Source organism: Pagrus pagrus (genome assembly GCF_965226575.1).
Source record: "Pagrus pagrus genome assembly, chromosome: 12".
Taxonomy (NCBI): domain Eukaryota; kingdom Metazoa; phylum Chordata; class Actinopteri; order Spariformes; family Sparidae; genus Pagrus; species Pagrus pagrus.
The window spans coordinates 12,197,110-12,217,613 of record NC_140196.1 but is presented as its reverse complement, the minus strand read 5'-3'; the positions used below and the strand labels follow the sequence as shown (position 1 = coordinate 12,217,613).

Here is a 20,504-nt window from a genome sequence, read left to right as displayed (position 1 = left end):
CGCACAAGATAAACAAGCGATGAGTTTCATCAGGGCCATCATAGCTTTAATTTGGCTGCCTAATGAGTCAGATCTAGTGGCGGAGATAAGAGTTGTCAGAGGCCCAGCTCTAATGAATTTCTTGCCACTTGTAATCAAGGTTGCCTGTCTGAGGGGGGATGATTAATGGAACCCTGGAGGATTCCCTCGGCCCTCAGCCTTCATTACAGCTAATGCATTCTCAGGCAAATTAACAGAGAAATGCAGGCAAAAGCCAACGGGGAAGGGGAGAGGAAGAGAGAGTGGAAGGAGAGAAGGGGAGAATGGGAGAGAGAGAGCGATGGGAACAGAGCGTTTATGTAAGACAAAGGAGGGAGAGAGAGAGAGAGAGAAAGATGGCATGGTGGGTATGAAACAGCCAGGTTGGCAGCAGGAGAGAGGAAGGGATGAGCTGAAATCCACTGATTAGCAAGATGGAGATGAGGATGGAGACACGAGTTTGGGGCAGTCAGAGAGGGCAGGGTGCAACATGGATGTACTGGTCCGACATGATGGAGCTGAACTTGATGAATGGATGTTCAGGTCTTGGGGGGAGGAGAAGGAGGGAGAAGAGTGGATACAATTACTGGTTAAAGAGGTTAAAAGGGTGAAGGGAGGAGGGAAAAACTTATCATGACACACATATGTAAGACAAGCCACCTTAAAGCAACATTTATGTTACAAGCAGGCACCTCACTGACTGCTTGCTAAACAGGCTGTTAAAGTGGCCCGTGGCCAAGCAGCTCCTACATGTTATGGAAATATGGATTTAATGTTTGCAAATATGGTCTCGTCAGGTCTTTGTGTACCCATCCATCAGCCTCAGACCCACCTCTGCAATCTTGGAGGCAATTTGTCTGAGAAGAGGTGGGCGGCAGAGAGCCCTCCTCACTGTTTAGCATGCCCTGATGAAATATCAAAACACACAGCAGTGCAAGCAAGCGCTCCAGTCTCAGCACAACAAACACGAGTGGCCGAGGTCTGCCAGGGCGTGAGGCACGGTAATAAATTACAGGACACGTTCTTGTGTTGGTTTTTCCTCAAGAGGTGTGGTATGAGTAGGACTCAGTTTGGGTTAATTTAAGCACAGTGGTAAAATTCTGACATTTAAAGCTCCTGAAGTGTTGGCAACCGAACTAAAGCTGCTATAATCAATATTTCTTATATTAACAATGGATCACATTTAAAGGTTTATGTGAAAGAGGTTGTTCGCAGAGAATTATCACCTGACGCTGCAGTTCCTCTCAGACCTGAACCTTTGGAGTTTTTTTTTTTTTAGCATTGTTTTGGTTTTCTGCCCACACATTTTCCAGGTTTCCAGCAGAAAAGAAAGCTCTAAAAACTCATTGTATAACACCTTCCCAGCACCATACAGCAGACTAAGAAAGTTAGCGACTTCGCTGGTGAACATAGTGGAGCATTTAGCAGCTATAAAGCCAGATATGCCTCTCAGGAGGTGGTGGAGACCAAAAATAGAGCTAAAAGGTGAGTAAATATTGGACAACTAAAGTTCTCCATGTTAACTTAACTCATAAGTGGCTAGACTTTTGTTATATATTTTGTTGTGTACTGATCTTAAATGTTCAAAATCAAAGAAGTCTGTAATTCTATTAAAGGTGTTTCATTTGGTTGCCTGTTGCTATAACTTCCAGGAGAGAGTCAGGACATTTAGCCTGTCTCTCTCCCTCTCAAGTTCAGAAATCTGCCTACAAGCACCTCCAAAGCGTTAAATTGAGGGCACATATCTTGTTTGTTCAATTAATACAAAAACAGACAAATAAAAATGGCAATTTGTGTTTTGAGAGGGAGTTAGCTGGTGTAAGTTTTTTGCTAAACCAGGCAGACTGTTTGCTAGGCTAGGCTAATCACCTCCTACAGCTAATCACCTACAGTCTGCCTGGTTGCAACAGACAACAGAGGAAACAGACCTCTGTTGTATATTTTGTTGTGTTATTGTAAATGATGCCAACAATGTTCACAACCAGAGAAATACGTAATTTAGGGTAGGCGTAACCGTACGTTGCATTTGGTTTCCTGTCGGGAGAGTCAGCGACTGTTGAAGGAAGTCCGAGAACGAGACTAAACAGAACCTCGTCTGTGAACATTTCATTAGCGATGGTGGTTGTTTTACTCCCATGATCCCACACTACTTTTGTTTTGATTTAGAGACCCCTAGTGGCATACATTACATACTGTGTGTCTCAGTCTTTATCTTTAGCATTGAATATTCATGATGAAACAATAAAAAATCAAAGTTAAAGAAGATTTTACAGATTTGAAGGTTGACAGTCACCAAAGCCAATTAACTGTCATTCTAATTGAAATGTTGCTCAATCCTGATTTGTGTGATATATGCCATCACATTTCTCAAAATCTGCCCTGGCCACTTCAAATTATTGAGAAATGCAGAGAAAAAAAAGGAAAAACAGAAATATTTCATGTGAAATAACCAAAAAGAGAACAGTGTGCTCATGCAGGACCCCATTACCACCAGTATGGAAGCTGATTGATGAAATAAGTTTTCAGAGCCTTTAAGCGTGACTCGGTGCATTGTGGCTCCATGTCACTCCAGCGCAGAGGGAGGAAGAGGAAACACTAAAGAGAAACCAGGTGATAAAGCGCAAACAATGCCAGCCAACAGGGAGAGGAAGGGGATGAAGATATGCTGAGACAAGATTAGCAGGAAATAAGAAGTGGATTAGTGAGGGCTTGACTCCTCTGAACACTGAGACCTTTCACTTTTCCCCACGGTGTTGTGCTGCCTGACACTAAGCCCGGCTCTTTATCTTAATCCTCTTTCAGCAACTGTGGGGGGGTCCCACAAGCAGGAAGTGGAGAGGTCGCTTTACTTACCTTTAAGACAGGCTTGGTCGAGTCATCTCTGACACATTAACAGGGCCGAGTCTGTCCCAGTGACGTTGAATTCCTCCGTGAAGTTTGACGACGGAAACATTCAAAAGGGAGGAACATGAAATGGCTCGTTGAAGTGATGGTGAGACTTTTAATTTGAAAGAGTCTCACCTCATATGTTAAGCACTGGAAAAACTTTTGTACAGAGGCGACAGGAGCGCGATGGATGATGAATGAACACGTACACGAGACAAATGTGTCGATTTCCCTAAATTCAGGGAAGGCTACATCGTTTTATTTGAGTGTTTATTAATAGGTCAACAGTCAGCCAAGCATCCAAGCATACAACATGTTACTCTTTAGCTTTTGCTTTGTTTCACGTTCTGAACGTAAAAGGAATTACAATAGGAAAATTAACTTGAACAAAAACAAAACAAAAAAGATATTTACATACTGCATTATAAATATGTCAAATGTACATCATTATACACAAGTACCAAAGGTGGTCGGTTAATGTCGAGACCAAACAGAAGTACCTTAAAAATATGCCTAAAGAGAAACAAAAAACAACATATCAAAATATGGTTCATGGGTCAAGGGGACTGTTGACCTAAAACCAGTTTAGTATGTTTCTCTAGGAGGAGCTTGTCTTCAGATAAAAGCATTAAGCTAATATGTACACTTTACGTTGTGTTTGGGGAGAAAAAACAGGCAGGTTTCTAGTGTTTCTTTTTTCAGCATCTACAGAATGTAAATGAGGGTTCAGGTAATCACTATACACATTAAACTCCTGTCAGTAATCCCCTCGGACACTGAAAATTAACTTATTGAAATAAGTTGTTGAAGTCAAGTAGAAATCGGAAATAAGGCCAGTACCAGGGTACAGTACAAGTAACTTTGAAGGTATCTGGTTGAATTTTTGGCCGGTTTTGGGATGTCTTTAAGAAATTGTTCAACATTTTTCAGAAACATGTCTGTTTGCTTTCTTGCCGAGTGTTAGATAAGAAGATTGATCCCACTCTCACGCCTGTGTGCTGAGTTTGAAGAGACAGGAAGTGGTTAGCTTAACTAGCATACATATTAAGAAAAGTAGAGGGACACAGTTAGCTGGACTCTTTTGAAAGTGTCTCCAGTGTCGGTTTTGCCGAAATGAGATAATAAATTAACATAATATACCCTGTTTGTTTGATTCATACAAAAACAGAAATGTAAAAATGACAATTTGTGTTTTTAAGAGGGAGTTAGCTGGTAAAACTTTTTGCTAACCAATCGAACGATTTGCTAGGCTAGGCTAATCACCTGCTGGCTCCAGCTCCGTAGGTAAAGATATGATATGTACATGACATTTCCAAATTATAACCTCTAAAAACAAATATAACCTTTGTTCTTTAGTTTGTTGTGTACTAACAGTATCCTTAACTATCCATTAAGTTCTCTGTACTAACTTAAAAAGTGATGATATGTCAGTCCTCTAAAATGGCCTGAGTATCAGTAAAATGGAGGTTTAAAGATATAATATGTAACATTTACGCACCAGGCTAACTGCTCAGACAGGCTAATCATAAAGATGTAACATTTCTGGATTCAAATTTAAGAAACAAATAGACTTTTGCTGTATAGTAATTTTAGTTAAAAGTGTTAATTCGGAGAATGTGACTAAATGTAGGATGAATAAAACTTTAAAACATAAACGTGTTCTTTTAATTTTGATTGAAACTAAACACTCAGAAGATGAGAGTGGTATCGATCGTCTGATCAAACCTCTGATCAAGAAAGCAAATATTTCCGAAAAATGTCAAACTAATCCCTTACAATATCACTCTCCTGGATTCATAAACATCCTCTTTTGACCACATATTCATTCACCGTGGGCTCTGACAACAGGAATACTGTAAAGCAACAACAGAATCATGAAGATATAAGGTACCAAGTTAAAAACTTGCTCTGTAAACATATACATCCTGCCTTTGTAAACTCATAAAATAAAACGGTTTAAAACCTTAAAAATGGCAGTTGAGTAAAAGGGATAAAACACTGTAGACATTGTGCCAACTCCACCTGTATTCATTTCTTAACCAAGTCCTTATTACTATAAATGAATTGGCTTATCATGTCGGAGGAATACTGTACATTTGTGTTAATGCAAAGAGAGTCAAACCAATAATGTTCCCTCTAACGAGCTGCCTCACTCATTTTAATCCCTAAATGTCACTCTCACTTGAATGTATTTCGTTAACGCCCTGCTTTTAGACTGACAGGTTCTCAGGATGGGGGAAGGTTTAAGGAAAAGGTTGTTTTTTTTTTAACTCTAAAAGTCAGAGTCAGTTCTTATAAGGAACGAGGTGAAGGAACAAGAACTACTTTTTTACAGATGTCTGTACATTGAAACACAGTTATGTCCCAAAATATTCACTGTAGGTCTCTTCTCTCCAGTGTCCTTTCTCCATTGTTAACGAACAGAAATGCCCAGTCGCTCTCTGCTGCTGCACACGGTTAAAGACGAAGACGTAAAGCACACGGTTATGTATGGATGCACACACACACACAGCACCATATTTGTATTTCACAGCAACAAAAGAGGAAATACTCTCAGGAGTACCAATTGTACAGCTTTTGGCCACAGGAGGGTGAAGAGATATTCCAGTACGCTCACGGTTTGAACATCGTGTGAATCTGGGTCAAACAATTACCAAGACAATCTGGTCAATCGGAGGATTACTTCAACAAAGACATCATAATGGTACAATTTCCCTGTTTCAATCAAACCTTTGAATCTGAATGAATTCTGATTGAAGAGGCACGCTTACAAAACCATGTGGCTCAATGGTCATAAAACATTAAGCCCCTTAATTCCTTTATAGTCATGGACACTTTTACTGGAGGATCACGATAAGGGTGGCAAAAGGAAATGACTCACTTTCACCCGAAAAGGAATTGTGCAATCAACTCCTTTATGATGATCCGAACCCATTTTCCTGTGAATTAAGTATCTAAATCATTTGGACTCTTCAACCGTAATTGCTTTGCCTTTGTATATGAATAATACGTCAAGAGTTTGATAGCTGTGTTGGAGACATGCATCATTACTAAAGCTGCAACAGCCACTGATATCATGGAAGATTTAGTTTCTTTCCCACATCATTGTTTTGTCACTTGTAAAACTATTCCTCACAGTTTTATGTTATTACGCCTCGGCTTGGAAAATTTGAGGGAAGTTTCTCATTCACGTTCATTATAAAATCAGCTCGTGTCGCGGAGGGGGAAGACATAAAAGGAAATGTTCAAGCATTAAGGAAATGCTTTTCGTAGGGTAGGTATGAATGCCAAAGTAAGTCATTTGTTTGGTTGACGCTTAAAAAACAAAAAGAAAAAAAAAGCTTAAAGCTGATCATGATCGTTTCAGACCAAGATTGAATGAATTCAACAAACAAAACAAGAAACAAATAATCATATAAAACAATGTACAATGTCCGAAACCCCAAACGCCCACTTCTTCTTTCGGCGTAGTGGAATATCAACAATGAGTCCATCCCTCCTGATATCTCTCCGTCGGTACCGATTCTGGGTTACACAGTGTGAAATAGAGGAGGAAGTACTGGGAAGAGACGGGTGGGTTCGGGGTTTTGCGTGTTTGTCTGCGGCTGCTCTCCGGCTCCTACATGATGCTGATACTGCGGTTGAGCTCACACTGGGCGTTGTTGTTGTTAATGTTGGGGTTGGGGTTGCGGCGGCTCATGTTGGGCGTGGCCACGGACGTCAGGCTGCTCGTATCGTTGGGGCAACCGTGCTGAAGTAAGATGTCCGCACACTCCTGGCTGCCGGCTCGCCGAGCGTAGGACAGCGGGGTCTGGCCACGAGCCTCTCGACTCTTCACGTCCACACCGTACTGTGGGAGAACACGACAGGTAAGAACGACAGGTCAGGTGTAAGATTTTACATATTTTTGGGGAAAGTGCTAGAAAGATTCCTACTATGCTGTTTTAAATAACATGTGCTACTTTGTCTATGTTGTACTTATTCTCTCCCTTTTTATTTGCAAAAGTACTTTGCACCCCTAACGTCCCTTTTCTGAACGGCCATTGCTGAGATCTGCTCTGTTTGCTTTGTCATCCGATTACTTATTTTCATGTGTTCATTAACATTACATCTCCTTGAATTGCCCTAAAAAAGTATTTTCACAGTTGTAGCTACCATTCCAGTAGCTCTATTTGAATTTTTTTTTTTAGTAGCAACCTCACACTTCCACACTTAAAATGTGCTTTTTCCTTAAAATAGACGACGGTGTGGGCCAAGAAAATAACACGGATTCAGCATTTCTTCACTGGAATTTATCTGAATCAGTGAAGAGAGGGTTTTTAAATAGCATTTAAATCACCATGTTGGGAAATCAATATTCCACTTTATTTTATGGGTAGACTGAAGGGTGTTTCTTGGAAAGAAGTGTGTAATCAAACACTAATTGTAGCTGAGACAATTATTTTGGTTAGTTTAGTTAGTTGTGCGGAGTTTGTAGGCAATTACTGATTCCCAGAGGAATTTCCCTGAGGGAACTGAACCTTTTAAATAAAACTTGCAAGAAAATAAAACGAACAGCTAACACCCAAAAGTAAAAATCCAAATCATGTACATTTTTAGGCACTTGGTGTCTGGGAGGGGACTTGTAATAAAAACCTGACACATCTGGCAGGGTTTAAAGGGTTAAAGACTAAGTTGTTTGGAAAGATTTCCTTTCACACTTAAACTCCTAATTAAACTTCCTGTTTGTAAGATAGGGTTGCTGATGCTTTGATCACTCATCAAACACTGACGCTTCGGGATCACACATCAACTATCTTACAAACAGGAGCTTTAACTCGCCCGAACACTAAATGCCTACAATAACGATGTTCGACCCAACTCACCCAGATGAGCAGCTGTGTGATGACCACGTTGGCCATTGCGCAGGAGAGGTGCAGAGCCGTGCGTCCGTCTCCGTCCCCGTAGGTCTCGTTAACCTCCTCCTTGGTGCCGTGGGCCAGCAGCACCACCACCAACCTCAGGTCGTCCTCCACCACCGCCCGAAGCAGCTGCTGCCCCAGGGGCACGTCCGACTGGGGCAGTCCCACCAGGAACAGCTTCTGCTCGTACTTGGCTCGGATCCAGCGCTCCTTCTCCTCCCTGGAGAGAAGGAAATGACAGGGACGCTACAGGTCAGGCGGGGTGAAACGCGGTGAACATGTTATGAGCAATTTAGCACCTAAGTTAAGAACTTTTAAGTGCATAACTCGTAATTCAGAGGCAGCGATTTGAAGACAGAACTGTGTGAAAATGTAGAATGTAGACACACAAGGGAAGCATTACAGTAATTGGCCTAAGAGACTCACTGGTGTAAAGTGACATTTGAAAATTATTAGAGCCCAGGAAAGCCACTAGCCTCCACTATCACAGTGGGAAATAATACAGTGAGATTGGCTGCAGAGATGAGAGAATGCCAAAGGGTATGACGCTCTGGGCAATATTCCACTTTCTAGTGATTACGGTCGACAGCAAGACGGTTAGAGCCTGGCCAGCTTTCTAAAGGTTACACATCTTGAACAGCATGTCTGCCGCGGACAATACAGGAAGGAGGGGGATGTATTTTTATCAGCGCTGTCGGCTGTCAGTCTGAACTGGTGGATCCCCTCCACAAAAGAGGCAGTGTGTCTCCGAGCCCCGGTCTCCCTTGGGGAGGCTGGGCCCTGAGTCAGATCGATGGGGCTGAATGGCAGCCAGAGAGGGACGGTGGGACGCGGGGCTCCTTCACTCCGGCAGCCTGCAGCAGAGAATAGAGGCCGAGGGAAGGATCCATCCACTATCGCCGGGCCAGAATTCTATCTATTGCTCTACATCTTGACCTCCCGTTTCATTCTCTGCCCACATACAAACTGTCCAAATAAGAAAGAAAAAAAATCAATATCAATATGTGAATGACTGAGCATGCCCAGTGTGGCACTAACCCCGTGACCCTGTCAGCCCGTGTGATAAGGGGAGCAGAAAGAGGCTGTTGTTTGGATTTGTGGGTGAGTGACAGAGAGGAGAAGGTTTGCGCGGATAAGTTGAATCGGCAACGCCGGCTGGAGTGACAAGGCTCTCGTGGGACTCGCTATCAACGGGCCGAGGCTCAGCAGCAAGTAGAAACTGACAATCTAATTCACTTCAGTTCTATTTCATCACAATCACAGTGACAACAAACTCAAACAATACAACTTAATTACCAAAATCAACCTTTTAGATGAGCAACGGAACATCACATCGGCACATTACATATTATATCTGTTTGTATATTAAAGGGTTAGTTCACCAAAATTACAAAAATAGTATTTTTGACTAGGCCTGTTATGATTCACTACTTTATTGTCGCAGATATACTTGCAATAAACAATATTATTTTCATTTTAAGAACATTTTGATATAATGATAATACCATAGCAAAGTAATGTAGGTACACCCTCTCAAAGAGCAATGAACTTTTAATTGCTAATATTCAGACAATAACATTTAAATGTAAAAAAATATTTTCAAAATATTTTTCAAAATAAAAGCAGACAACCACAATCTTAAATAAAAGTAAAAAAAATAATTAAAAAAAGCGTATATCGATTCTGTGCCCAAGATTTGTAATGGTCAGGAAAAACTCTGCTAAGTAATTCTGGCGTCATGTTTGCTAAAATATTATTGATATTCTTAAGAAACTAAAACTCTTTTAGGCAATATTGAGAGACAAAACGTTTGAGGTCGTGTACTATAGGGTTGTAATGATGCTGAAATTTTTCAAACATCGATACATTTCCTTGAAAAATATCGATATTTAATACCATTAAAACTTAAGATTTTTCTTAAGAAATGAATAAAACAAGGCTTCTGTACTGTGCAACAGCATCCAAGTAAATTTTTCTGTAAAATTACGCAGCCAGCACTGGGGTATCGATACTGTGAAAAATGAGTATCTAGACCGTTTCAAATATTCTTAATCCATAGGTACCAATATTCCAAGGAATGTACATATATCATTAAGTTGGTTAGTGATTTCTTAAAACATCTGGGCACTGTAGTTTTTTACCAAACGTTGATCAAACAGGAGTAAATAGCGTATTAGATGGAGACCATTTTTAGCTGCGGATGAATACACATTTGGTGTCTTAGTGAATTTACAGCAGCAGGACGTTGCTTGTGGGTTTAACTTAAATAAAATACAATGTCCGGGTTCTTCATAATGAAGGAACATGTGACTCACTGATGTGTTTTTAATAGTTTTTGGACAACAATAAGGGTCTGAATGAGGCACAGAATTGGCTACATCAAGCTTTGGCTACTCATTGTTGGTTTGGTCTTTTAATGGGATTTGTTAAGAATAATAAAAATACAGCAGTTTGCCGGCCTTATCCTTAAAAAAAACAGCAACATGTCATTCCTGAAACAACGTCCTGGTTATTCTAGATTCTCCAAACCTGCTTTAGTAAAACCAGAAGCTCTTTTGTAATTTGTTTGAACTGACCCGGAGTATATCCCCACATTGCCAATTTTCAATTACAGCAGCAGTTTTAACAATAGTAACCGCTTCAACATTAGTCACTCTCCTTTATTACGACCTTAGCGGCTAGGTGTCAAGGCTGCCAACTTACCACAGACAGCAGCCATTTTCAGACTCATATGTCAGCTGCCAGGCTCACTTCACAGAGCAGTCTGTCTTGCACAGAGGAGCCTGGCACCGGCCCAAACTACAGGAGTTAAGGATGTGATGGAAGAGGTACATGTCTTTATCAGAGACCAAGCGCAGAATGATTAACTGCAAAACACCACCAGGAGCTCGTAAAGCAACTGAACCCATATGTTAAAATAGTCTTAAAGCTATTGCGCCTATAAGCATATGGGTACATTTCTGTTGAGACCTCAGAGAAAATGCAGAGGAGAAAGTCCTTTACCCCACTAAACTATAAGAAAATCTTTTCTTTAGGATGAAGGTATTATGTGGGCAACAATACAGCCCTAATGGCAGGCAATTGCAGTGGCTCAGAGTTTTATGGTGTAAGACCTCCATCAATCCCTACTCAGTCATTATGTGTGGACAAGCCTGTTAGCAAATCAATTGGCCTTAGAGCCAGTGGCCTGCTCAGAACAGGAAGGGGCCGTCCTGCCCTCCCCTCTTATTTCCGGTGAACTCTTTGAATACAGGAGGAAAAAGTATGTCAGAAAACTCTAACAAGCGACTGTAATCCTCAAGGCAAAAAACAACAACAAAAAAAAAATCTACAACTTTAAACAAGAATCTGAGCATGCTTAAAAACTGAGAGCTGTTGTCCAAAGTTTGTTTCAGAAAGCCAGATCATGAATGAGATGCTGAATCGGTAGAGCCCAGTGAATTGATATGAGCTAAATGAGGCAGAAAGTTAGCACCAAGATGTGAAACAAAAAGGCTGAGGAGAGCCATTAAGAAGACGTCAACATCTCAGAAAGGAGCCCTGAGGACACTTTGTTATCCTCCGCTACGAAATCAGCCCCGAGGACCTGCAGGAAAAAGGCCTCACTCGCTGCTGATGCTGAGCTCTCAATTCAACCACAGTTCTCTTTACACGGTCGACTTTAAGAGAGAGGGGGGGAAAAAAAAAGCCAAAGCGGCGAGGCAGTGGTTTTTTAAAAAATTCCTAAGCTGCTGCCACTTGAAAGACAGAGTGTGAAAGGAAGTGAAATGGTAATCCCGCCTCTGTCTTTTGTTTGAAATAGAAAAACAATCCAAACAGAGGTAGGGTTTAGACAGTCAGGGGGAAAACTTGAGACCCTTGAAAAGGACACTTCCTCACCACAGGAGGAAGAAAAATAAAATCAGCAGATTTAGCATGTCAAAGCGCCTGGACGGAGAGGGAGGGGAGGTGGAGAGGGAAAGGAGAGTGAATTTTCACAGCATGGGGGGATATTTGGGAAATTGAACTGATGGTTACTCTTACACACACACACAGACGCACACAGACACACACAATCCAGGCAAACAGACACCAATTTCCCCACCCTTGCTTGAGCACATACTTGTTCTAAATTTCTCTGTTGCTGAGGGGACAGAGGGGAGTTTAAGGTTCCCAATAAAAATGCCTGTGTCTCTTTTAACTGAAAACAAGCGCTGTTTGCTTCGCCACAAACTCCCTCCATTATCTCACAGCCGATGATCACTGTTCAACTTTCCATCGCTAAGAAATCTTGGGGCAAACATCAAAATGCTCACAGAGACCAAAGTGGAAATGGGCTCCTGTCCAGAGCTGGTGTCCCCTTTCATTTGCCCACGCAGAGCCCACCTAGATAAAGGCAGCCTTAACAGTAGAGAAAGGCCTCTTTTATAATTCTATTAGAGCTCTGTCCTTTCAGCTCTCCGTTGAGCAATGGATCCTGACCCTGACTTAATTAAGTGGCAAATGGCGGAATGATTCTCCTAAACCCAGCCCACGGAGTCAAGAACACATGACTGAATTCAAATAAAGAGGGACAAACAAGGATAATTAGTCAAGCCTGAAAGACAAAGGCGAAGGGGAATTTATAAGGAAGGGAAGGGAAACTGAGACGGCGGGGGTGGAGCCAGTGGCGGAGTCGCCACAGAATGACCAATCTGACTGCCTGCAATAAAGGTGCATTGGTCCATAGGAAGAGGAGGATGTCCGTCCCACCACTCGAACCATCTTTCAAACACATACTGAGTCCTCCTAAACAATCAAAGCTCCTCCGGCTCCTCCTACTCCTCCCCGAGGATCCAAATTCACTGCGGACACATCAAATAGACGCAGTGAAGGGGAGAAATGGTGGTGGTGGTGGTGGTGGTGGTGGAGGGAGGGCCTGGGGTTTGACCAGCCTGAACAGACCTCACAGTGGGGGTGGGCGACTTGTATGGGACCGATTCCCATGCAGCCAGCAGCTTCACTTCCACAAACCGAGGGGAGGGAAGAGACAGAGAGAAAGTGAGGAAGAGGGACAGCAGCAGAAAGACAGAGAGGGGGCTCGGAGGGAAACGACAGAGATGAAAAAAAAAAACAGAGAGAGAGAGAGCGCACACACAACGGGGAGAGAAAGCTGGGCCCCAAAGCATCAAAGGTTGCTAAGGGCGAGAAATGAAGGAGCGACACAGTAAACGCCGCAGCAAAAAGTGCTAAATAAGGCCCCCCCACGGTCCAGCGGGTACAGTGTAGTACATAGGGCTCTGAGAGGAACAGCTGCTAAAGAATTAAGACAAATATTTTTACAAGTGGAAGAGATGCCACTTTCCTCTTCGCTGCCGTCTGAACAGATGAGCAGAATTCAAAAGGTTGTTGTGTCGAGCTCTATAGAGAGGCCAACAGGAGAGCATCTGGGTGCCGTGGGGCAGGCAGAGGGGACGAGTTGAATATATTGTGACATTAATGAGGTTGTCAGACTCCTCGTGATGGAGTGGCTGTGTTTTTGTGCCAGCAAGACTAACACCCTTAAATGCTCATGCTGTTAACCCCTGCTGAACCCTCGCCTCTCACACAAAGCTGAGGGGATGATAACACATGCCCTGCTTATGCATGCAGCCTGCTTCACGTACGAGCACATTTGAAAAAAAAAAGGGACCGTCTCCGATTCCTTTTCTCTTCATCAGGCAGATTTTGTAACGCTAACAATATTACAGCTAAATTGCACAGTTGAGTAGACCTGTGCCATTATGAATCAGTCCCTTCTTCTACCTGGCTCCGAAAACCCGGTGGCATGTGGGCAATTAGTGACTGTGGTACCACTTCTCCCACACAGGGCTAATTACTGACCTGTGGGTTTCATTTAGAGAGAGAGAAAGGGAGAGAGAGAGGGAGGACATGGGAAGACCCAGTCATTCATTTGTCTTAATTAATTACTCTTCTTCCACCAGGGCTCCTGGCAAGGCCGGCTATTCTAAAAGCTCTTTTGAGAGTTGGCGATCCAGCACTCCTAACCTGTGAGTAGCCCCGAAGCTCAACTCCGTGTTTTGGGTTTTGGCGGGGACGGAGGCCACTAGAGCAAGAGGAACTGAATGGGCACCGCACTGATGTTGTAAACGCGACAAACAGCTTGGGAGCAGCGATGCCACCGCCGGAGCAGAAGGGGTTAAAAAGAGGCAGCGGGGCCAGGTTTGGAGAGGTTAGCGGTGTGATTCATTTTTATTACCACGCAGCCCCTGCAGGCGGCAGGAGTGGCAAATTATTTCTGAAACAAAGTGGAGGGCTCTCATCAGAGCTATTACCTGCCTGTGGCCGAGGGCGGCGCGGAGCCTACAGAGGGTGACAGTGAGAGGCCCGCGTCAGTGAGGGATAGCCGTCCACATCCGTCCACGCTCCAGGACATCTCCCCCAAATGAGAACTGGTGTCTGTGCGTGTGTGTGTGTGTTTCGCCGTGAGTGTGTGTGCCAGGAGAAGATGAGGGTAAAGTTAGCTGCTGGACCTCCCCCCACAGTATCCGTCCAAATGGTCTGCGGTGTTTTCTATCACGAACACGCCAAGCAATTAGAGGTGACGTGCAAAACACAACAACTCCCGGGTGCTAATTAAAAGAACAACTCCCCTCCAATATGCTGACTGCAGAGATCAGCCACGATGCACAAATTTATGATCCCGGATGTGACCGCAGCCAAGCCGGATCCGACTTCCACTTTTAATGCATTCTGTGCCGCTTTTTAATTAGGCCCGTATGAATGGGTTATTAATTGTAACACATGTCTTTATTAATGGTTAATAAATCATAAATTCTTTATGGATCAGTTGTAAGCCATGAATAAAAACAACTTTCTCAGGATGTGAAAAATCACTTTCTGGATCACGATCGGGACCCAAATCAATCCCCTTGTTAGATAGAAGATAAACACTGCACTGATATGAAACTGTTAGGATTAACTAGGGCTGGGTATCAAACTTCGATACTTTTATGGCACCGACCGAACTGTCTCAATACTACTGAGTGTCAAAACATTTCTTGTCATCCGATACCAAATTTCAATACCTAAGGGTTTAATTTCATCCGTGTCAGTGAGCCAATAAGCATGCAGCATGTTTCTTATGCCAAGATCTAATTTGGCTGGTGAATGAGGCCTAGAGACGGGGCTCGCCACCTGTATGTGAAATGTAATCTTTTATTGAAAGGGATTTCATGAAATTGAAATAAAAAAGCATCGTTCAGGTAGCGTGGAACGCGGAAATCGAAACTTTGTTCTGATTAAAGGGACTTTAGGGCCGAGCTTTTGTGTTGTGCTGGAAGCCAGCTCTTTGTTTATGTTAGCGGACTCTATTTCTAAGCTAACATTAGCTACTGTCGCTCTCGTGCATAAAGTCACATCCTTTGGCCTGATACCTAAAATCTTAAGTCCTTCACAAAGAAATCCATAGTGCACCAGCATTAAACAACTTGAACAACCGTCAACAGGCTTGTAGGCAACTGAGAGAGGTGGGGGAGGTCATGTTGCGTTATACTCTGTTCACATATGGCCGATAAAAAAGTCATACAAGAGTCATATATGTAAATTGCTACAAATTGTTGTGAATAGCAAGGACCGACATAAACCAAAGTGATTTTTACCACATGGAAAACCAAATTTTGTTTCTTATTAAAGGGGCTATGTGGAACTCCAATGTTGTGCTGGAAGCTGGTTGTTGATGTAAGCAGATACCATTTCTAAACTAAGGTTAGCTACTATTGCTCTTGCTCTAAAGAGAGACACTGAGACTAAGGCAACCGAGAGAGACTGGAAAGAGCTCATTTTTCACGTCACGTTACAATCCACTCACATATGGCTAATAAAAAGTTATTAACACATGTAAACCACAACAAATTGTAACATAAATCCCCTTTAATGACTCATAACTGATGTAAAAAGTATTAGCAAATAGATGAAAACCCATTTATACCAACTTGACTTAATAAAGGGTACCATTCATTCTTCTACAAGGTCTAAAAGCAGGTGATACACATATAAGCGCATATGCATAGATACAAACATGCTTCTCATTACAATGCCTGTAATCAGTCTGACGTACACCAGCAATCTTTAGTGTTGCTGTGCGGCTCTGCGTACGACAAATCTATATATTGTGTTCTTCCGATACAGAATATCATAAGCCAAACCAATCTTGTGGATGAACGCCTTTAAGTTAAATCTCAAAAATGCGAGGGCTAAAACTAGTCTTGCGGGAGACATTCAATCAGACAGTGAGTTGATATTCAGGTAGTTACTGAATCGTTTAGATTAGGTGTCACTAATGTTTAGTGGGACTCGGGAGCCATACACTGCCTGCCTGGGTGCCATCACAAAGCTGCTGCATGTCACAGATGTGACACAATTAAAATCGTCTCGTATGTGCTCCGCTCAAGTTAAGAGGAGCTTACGCATAGAATAGACGGAGAGTCATGTCAGGATTTATGGTGTTAAAAGAAAGAAGTAAAAAAAAAGCCAACATCCCATTAAGTTGGTGGTAATTCATCATTCGTGATAAAACAAAAATTATTTTGCAACGTTTACCCCACAAGGGTACATTGTTCTATCAGCAACAAAATCATCAGCATCTCAATAACCAGTGGCCATGTGTGATATTTACAACTGCTGTTTTTTGTCTGAAGATTAGTTATGCTGCAAATGAGATTTATTGTTTGACAGTGAAAACTAATGGAGGTGCTGCTGCGGGATGAGATCGGATTTTTTAGACAATGAAGAACCTTCCTGCCCGAGGCGACATGGGACTGACAGTGGTAGGGAGAGGAATCAACATCAATAATCTTTCATCAAGTCCACAGCGGAGCACTTTAGCACAGATACCATTCAATAAATAACTGTAGGCCATCATTCAGTTCTGAACTGGCCGGAGAGCGCAGGATGAGGACGAGACCCGAGACTACCGAGGGGGTGAAAACACAATGAGAAACTGTTCGGTGGCAATCTGAAACAGCATTTTAAGTTAACTTTTTTTAAATGGTCATAATAAGTGCACATTAAAAGATCTCTCACAAAAGAAGAGTAGTTTTGTGCAGAGCTTTGATGCTAAAACTGATCCATTGACAAAAAGCCTTAAAGACGCAATATGTAGGTCTAAAAATTAGCCACGTGTCGAGTTAATACACAAAACAAATATGGGTAATTGCTAACTGTAGCTACCATTAGCTAGTTAGCTAAATGTGCAGCTAGTGCTCCTATTAGCTGCCTGCGCTGGGGGCTCGGACCACCAGGGAGTGTTGGTGTTGTTTACTATCGGACTATCTCCTTTTGAGGTACAAAGGGGCTTAGGGCTAACTGGTTAGCGGCTAGATATCTCTAAACGAGTGTCTTTAAAATATAGTCAAAACTTTTATTTCTTCTTATTCTGTTTATAATTTTAATACATTTCTGAATGTACATAGTGGCATAACGTTATCCCAGTATTTGAGCTTCCCACCCTGAGCCAGAGGAAAATGGCCACCATGTGAAAATGGTCTATGTTTCTAGTTTTAGATGATGCGTAAAAGTTGATCAAAACAGCTAACGGATTATGAATTAGTGTCATTATTAGGGTCAGGTTTGGCTAATATTAGCCTTCAGTCAGTCAGGCTGTTCATTGCTGATATGAAGGTGGTTCTTCCTTCACGATATACAACGCATGTTGTATTTACAGCCTGTAAAACCTGCAATTTTATTTTCTTCAAACAATGTTTTAATAAGTCACATCTTTAATATGAATAGATTGTTCACTATTCATAATACACTGGCTTTACTTGTCCATCTCTAGCCGATAAAACACGACGAACCTGTCTGCTCACGCTCACAAAGGAATGACTGAAATCCTTCTTTGTTTTTTAATAGCACAAACTAACTGTATACTTGGACGCGTTGGCCAAACAAAAACCTACAGAATTTCATTTTTAAATCTGAAATCTGGCCCAACTTTTGACAGATTTCAGTCAAATTTGGTGTAAAAGTTTTTTAGGTATCGTGCAAACACATGAACATGACAGGCCAAAAACAGATCTGCTGCCTAGACTGCTAAAATGCATGTGATAATATCTGTATCAGCTAATATATCAAACGCATCTGCTATCAAAATACTTCAACATAGCATGTTGTCGTATCAATAAAATCTTGACTAATGAGCTAGCAACACAACATGCTATTTAATGTTAGCAGAAGAAGCAGCAGTACACAAAGAAACCAACTATGTTTCTCTGTTGCTATGTCACTTTTCGTAACAAACTTACAAAGCTGTGATGTTAAAACAGTCCACTGGCAGCAGGGAGAGCCTACAGACAGTCTTTGCTGTGACAGACAGAGTGATGACCCGGCCCTGTGTGATGGATACGTGACACGGCAGCTTGGGGCCCGAGGGCCCGGCTCTTGGGGTGGGGTTTAGCCATAATGGTGTGCTTAATTACCTGCACAGCCACACAGCAGGTCATTAGTCAGACTGGGACGCTAGGTCTCACCTGTCACCAAGAGATAAACAATCCTCCTACCAGATCTGGGTACCTCAGAGGAAAGGGAACAGATAGTCGCCGGGGTAAGCCGGGGCAGGGCAGCACGGGGTGAGTGGTGGTGGAGTATAATTTAAGAGATTCATGTTGAAAAGATGGAAAGCTACTTGTTTGTAAAAAACCTTTAAAAGTTAACTGTTAACTGTACCTGGATACTGCGCAGGAACAAAGAGCTTCGGCTTGTTTCAGATGTGGTTTACGTTAAAAGATGTTTTCTTGATTAGCGCTTACACGTGAAGTGACAAACTTGATGGATTTGGAGCTAGACAGGGCATTTATCAGGTATGTGCAAAATGATGTCACACACCACACGCTTTCATGAATTATGGCCTCCAAGTCAGGTTGGTAGAGGGACAGGATGTACTCTGCTGCAAATACTAGATGTTTTATCCTAGAACTAAGACAAGGGGGGATATAGATGAAAAAAAGGGACTGACTCAATGAAACAGAGGCTTTGTGATCAACGTGCACACGTTGGACTGATGCTCAAACATAAAATACTGTGATCTTGGCTCAGCAGAATGACATTTATAGACCCCCGGTGCTTCTTATGGAGCGTTTTGTGGCGTGAACGGCCTGTGCTGAAATGTGTGTGGCTAATAAACGGCAGCTAATGGAGAGAAGACGGTGCTGCCTCCTCATTCTATAATCTCTGCACGCTTCATTAAGCAGCACCTTTATTTGTAGAAGGATGCCTACCTGGTGCTGTCGCTCCCCGGCTTGGTGTAGTTCTCCAACGCGCCCTCCCACACGCTGTTGGCCATCGCGTTGCCGATGGCCGTCATCACCATGCTGAGCTCCACCGGCCAGTCGTCCAGGTCCAGGGAGCGGACACGGGACAGGTGGGTGCCCAGGTTTCTGTGGATCCCTGAGCACTCGATGCACATCAAGGCGCCCAGGTTCAGACTGGCCCAGTCTGGGTCTGTGTGATAGAAGATAAGAATTAATTAGAACAAGAGACGGAAGATGAGAAGCTTTATGAATTAGACTTTGGACTATTCGGTACAGCACTCCCAATCAAAATCAAATGTGTTGGGATGTTTTTAGCGACCACACAATGCCTGAATCATTGAGAAATCAGCTGCTGTGGTGCATTTTATACTCACTAGGTGCATCGCAGTCCACACAGAAGCTGTTCCCCCTCACGTTTCGTATGGACTGAATGGCCATCGCGTCACTCTGGCTGCCTAACCGAGACTGTAGGAAAGGAGGGAGAGAGAATGGGTCACCAGGAACTAATTATTTAAAGATCAAGAGAGAAAGCAAAACAATTACAGCTGGACTCAAATCATAAACACCCAGCGAGCAGAGGGAGGCAAGAGGTTTTTCAAAGTCTTCGGAAAAGACTGAGGCAGAGGAAATATGAATATGAAAATGAGGCCGTGTCTCCCCAGTATGCTGACACAAGCCGTGTTCTATCTCTGATGTCTGTCAGTTCTAATAAGAGATCCCCCACACTGCGGTGCACCTGTCTGACAACCTCCCACATGTGACAGCTTGAAGTGGGTGAGGAGGGGCGGGGGAGGGCGAGGGCGCAATACGGGTTGGAAAGAAGGGGGAAAAGAGGAATGTAAATGAAGCAGCAGAACTGTAGGGTGATGACGACACTGTGATTAGACGCTAATCTCCAATCCTGTTGAGTCCTTGTGATATTTCTTGTCTTTCACACTGTACCTTGTTCTTTATGCTCTCACAAGACTGCAGGCTGGCAAAGATCTGGCTCTCAATGGCTTGGACCCACAGCTCCCTCTCCTCATACGTGGACGCTTCAAAGTTCCACGTCTGGCCGGTCAACGACACAATGATGAACTCAAAGTTCTCCTCTTGCTCTGGAAAACACAAATAAACGATAAATTAGCACTTAGCAACATGCACATCGGCGCTTTAAAAATCTGACTCTGCAAGTCAGCGGCACAGCTCAGTGATTGAAGCCCATCCATGCACGAATGCATGATGGAGGGGGCTTCTGTTGATTTCAGCAACACTCAAATGATTTCTTGGCACGTCCTGTGCTCCCGACCGCTGTGGTTTTGTTTGATGATGGCTCAAAATCTACAGCTCATATGGACATTTTAACCCCTTCAGCTGGATGGAGTCGGAGGACTGTAAAGACCAACCAGACCAGTTACCAACAGCGACACACAATATCACTTTATAAAATAAC

General features: G+C 42.8%; 1 protein-coding gene across 2 annotated transcripts in view; it reads right to left on the bottom strand.

Annotated features, from left to right (window-relative positions):
• Window positions 1–3,123: 3,123 nt before the first annotated feature.
• The window catches only part of agap3 (ArfGAP with GTPase domain, ankyrin repeat and PH domain 3), a 130,227-nt gene continuing 112,846 nt past the window's right edge, over window positions 3,124–20,504 (bottom strand). For both annotated transcript variants that reach the window (XM_084370183.1, XM_084370182.1), the window contains exons 14-18: window positions 20,015–20,169; window positions 19,447–19,537; window positions 19,040–19,262; window positions 7,770–8,025; window positions 3,124–6,754 (exon numbers count right to left, since the gene is read on the bottom strand). In XM_084370183.1, coding sequence (XP_084226309.1) covers window positions 6,524–6,754; window positions 7,770–8,025; window positions 19,040–19,262; window positions 19,447–19,537; window positions 20,015–20,169 — 956 coding nt within the window. In that variant the 3' untranslated portion in view covers window positions 3,124–6,523. The remainder of the gene's footprint in view (window positions 6,755–7,769; window positions 8,026–19,039; window positions 19,263–19,446; window positions 19,538–20,014; window positions 20,170–20,504) is intronic.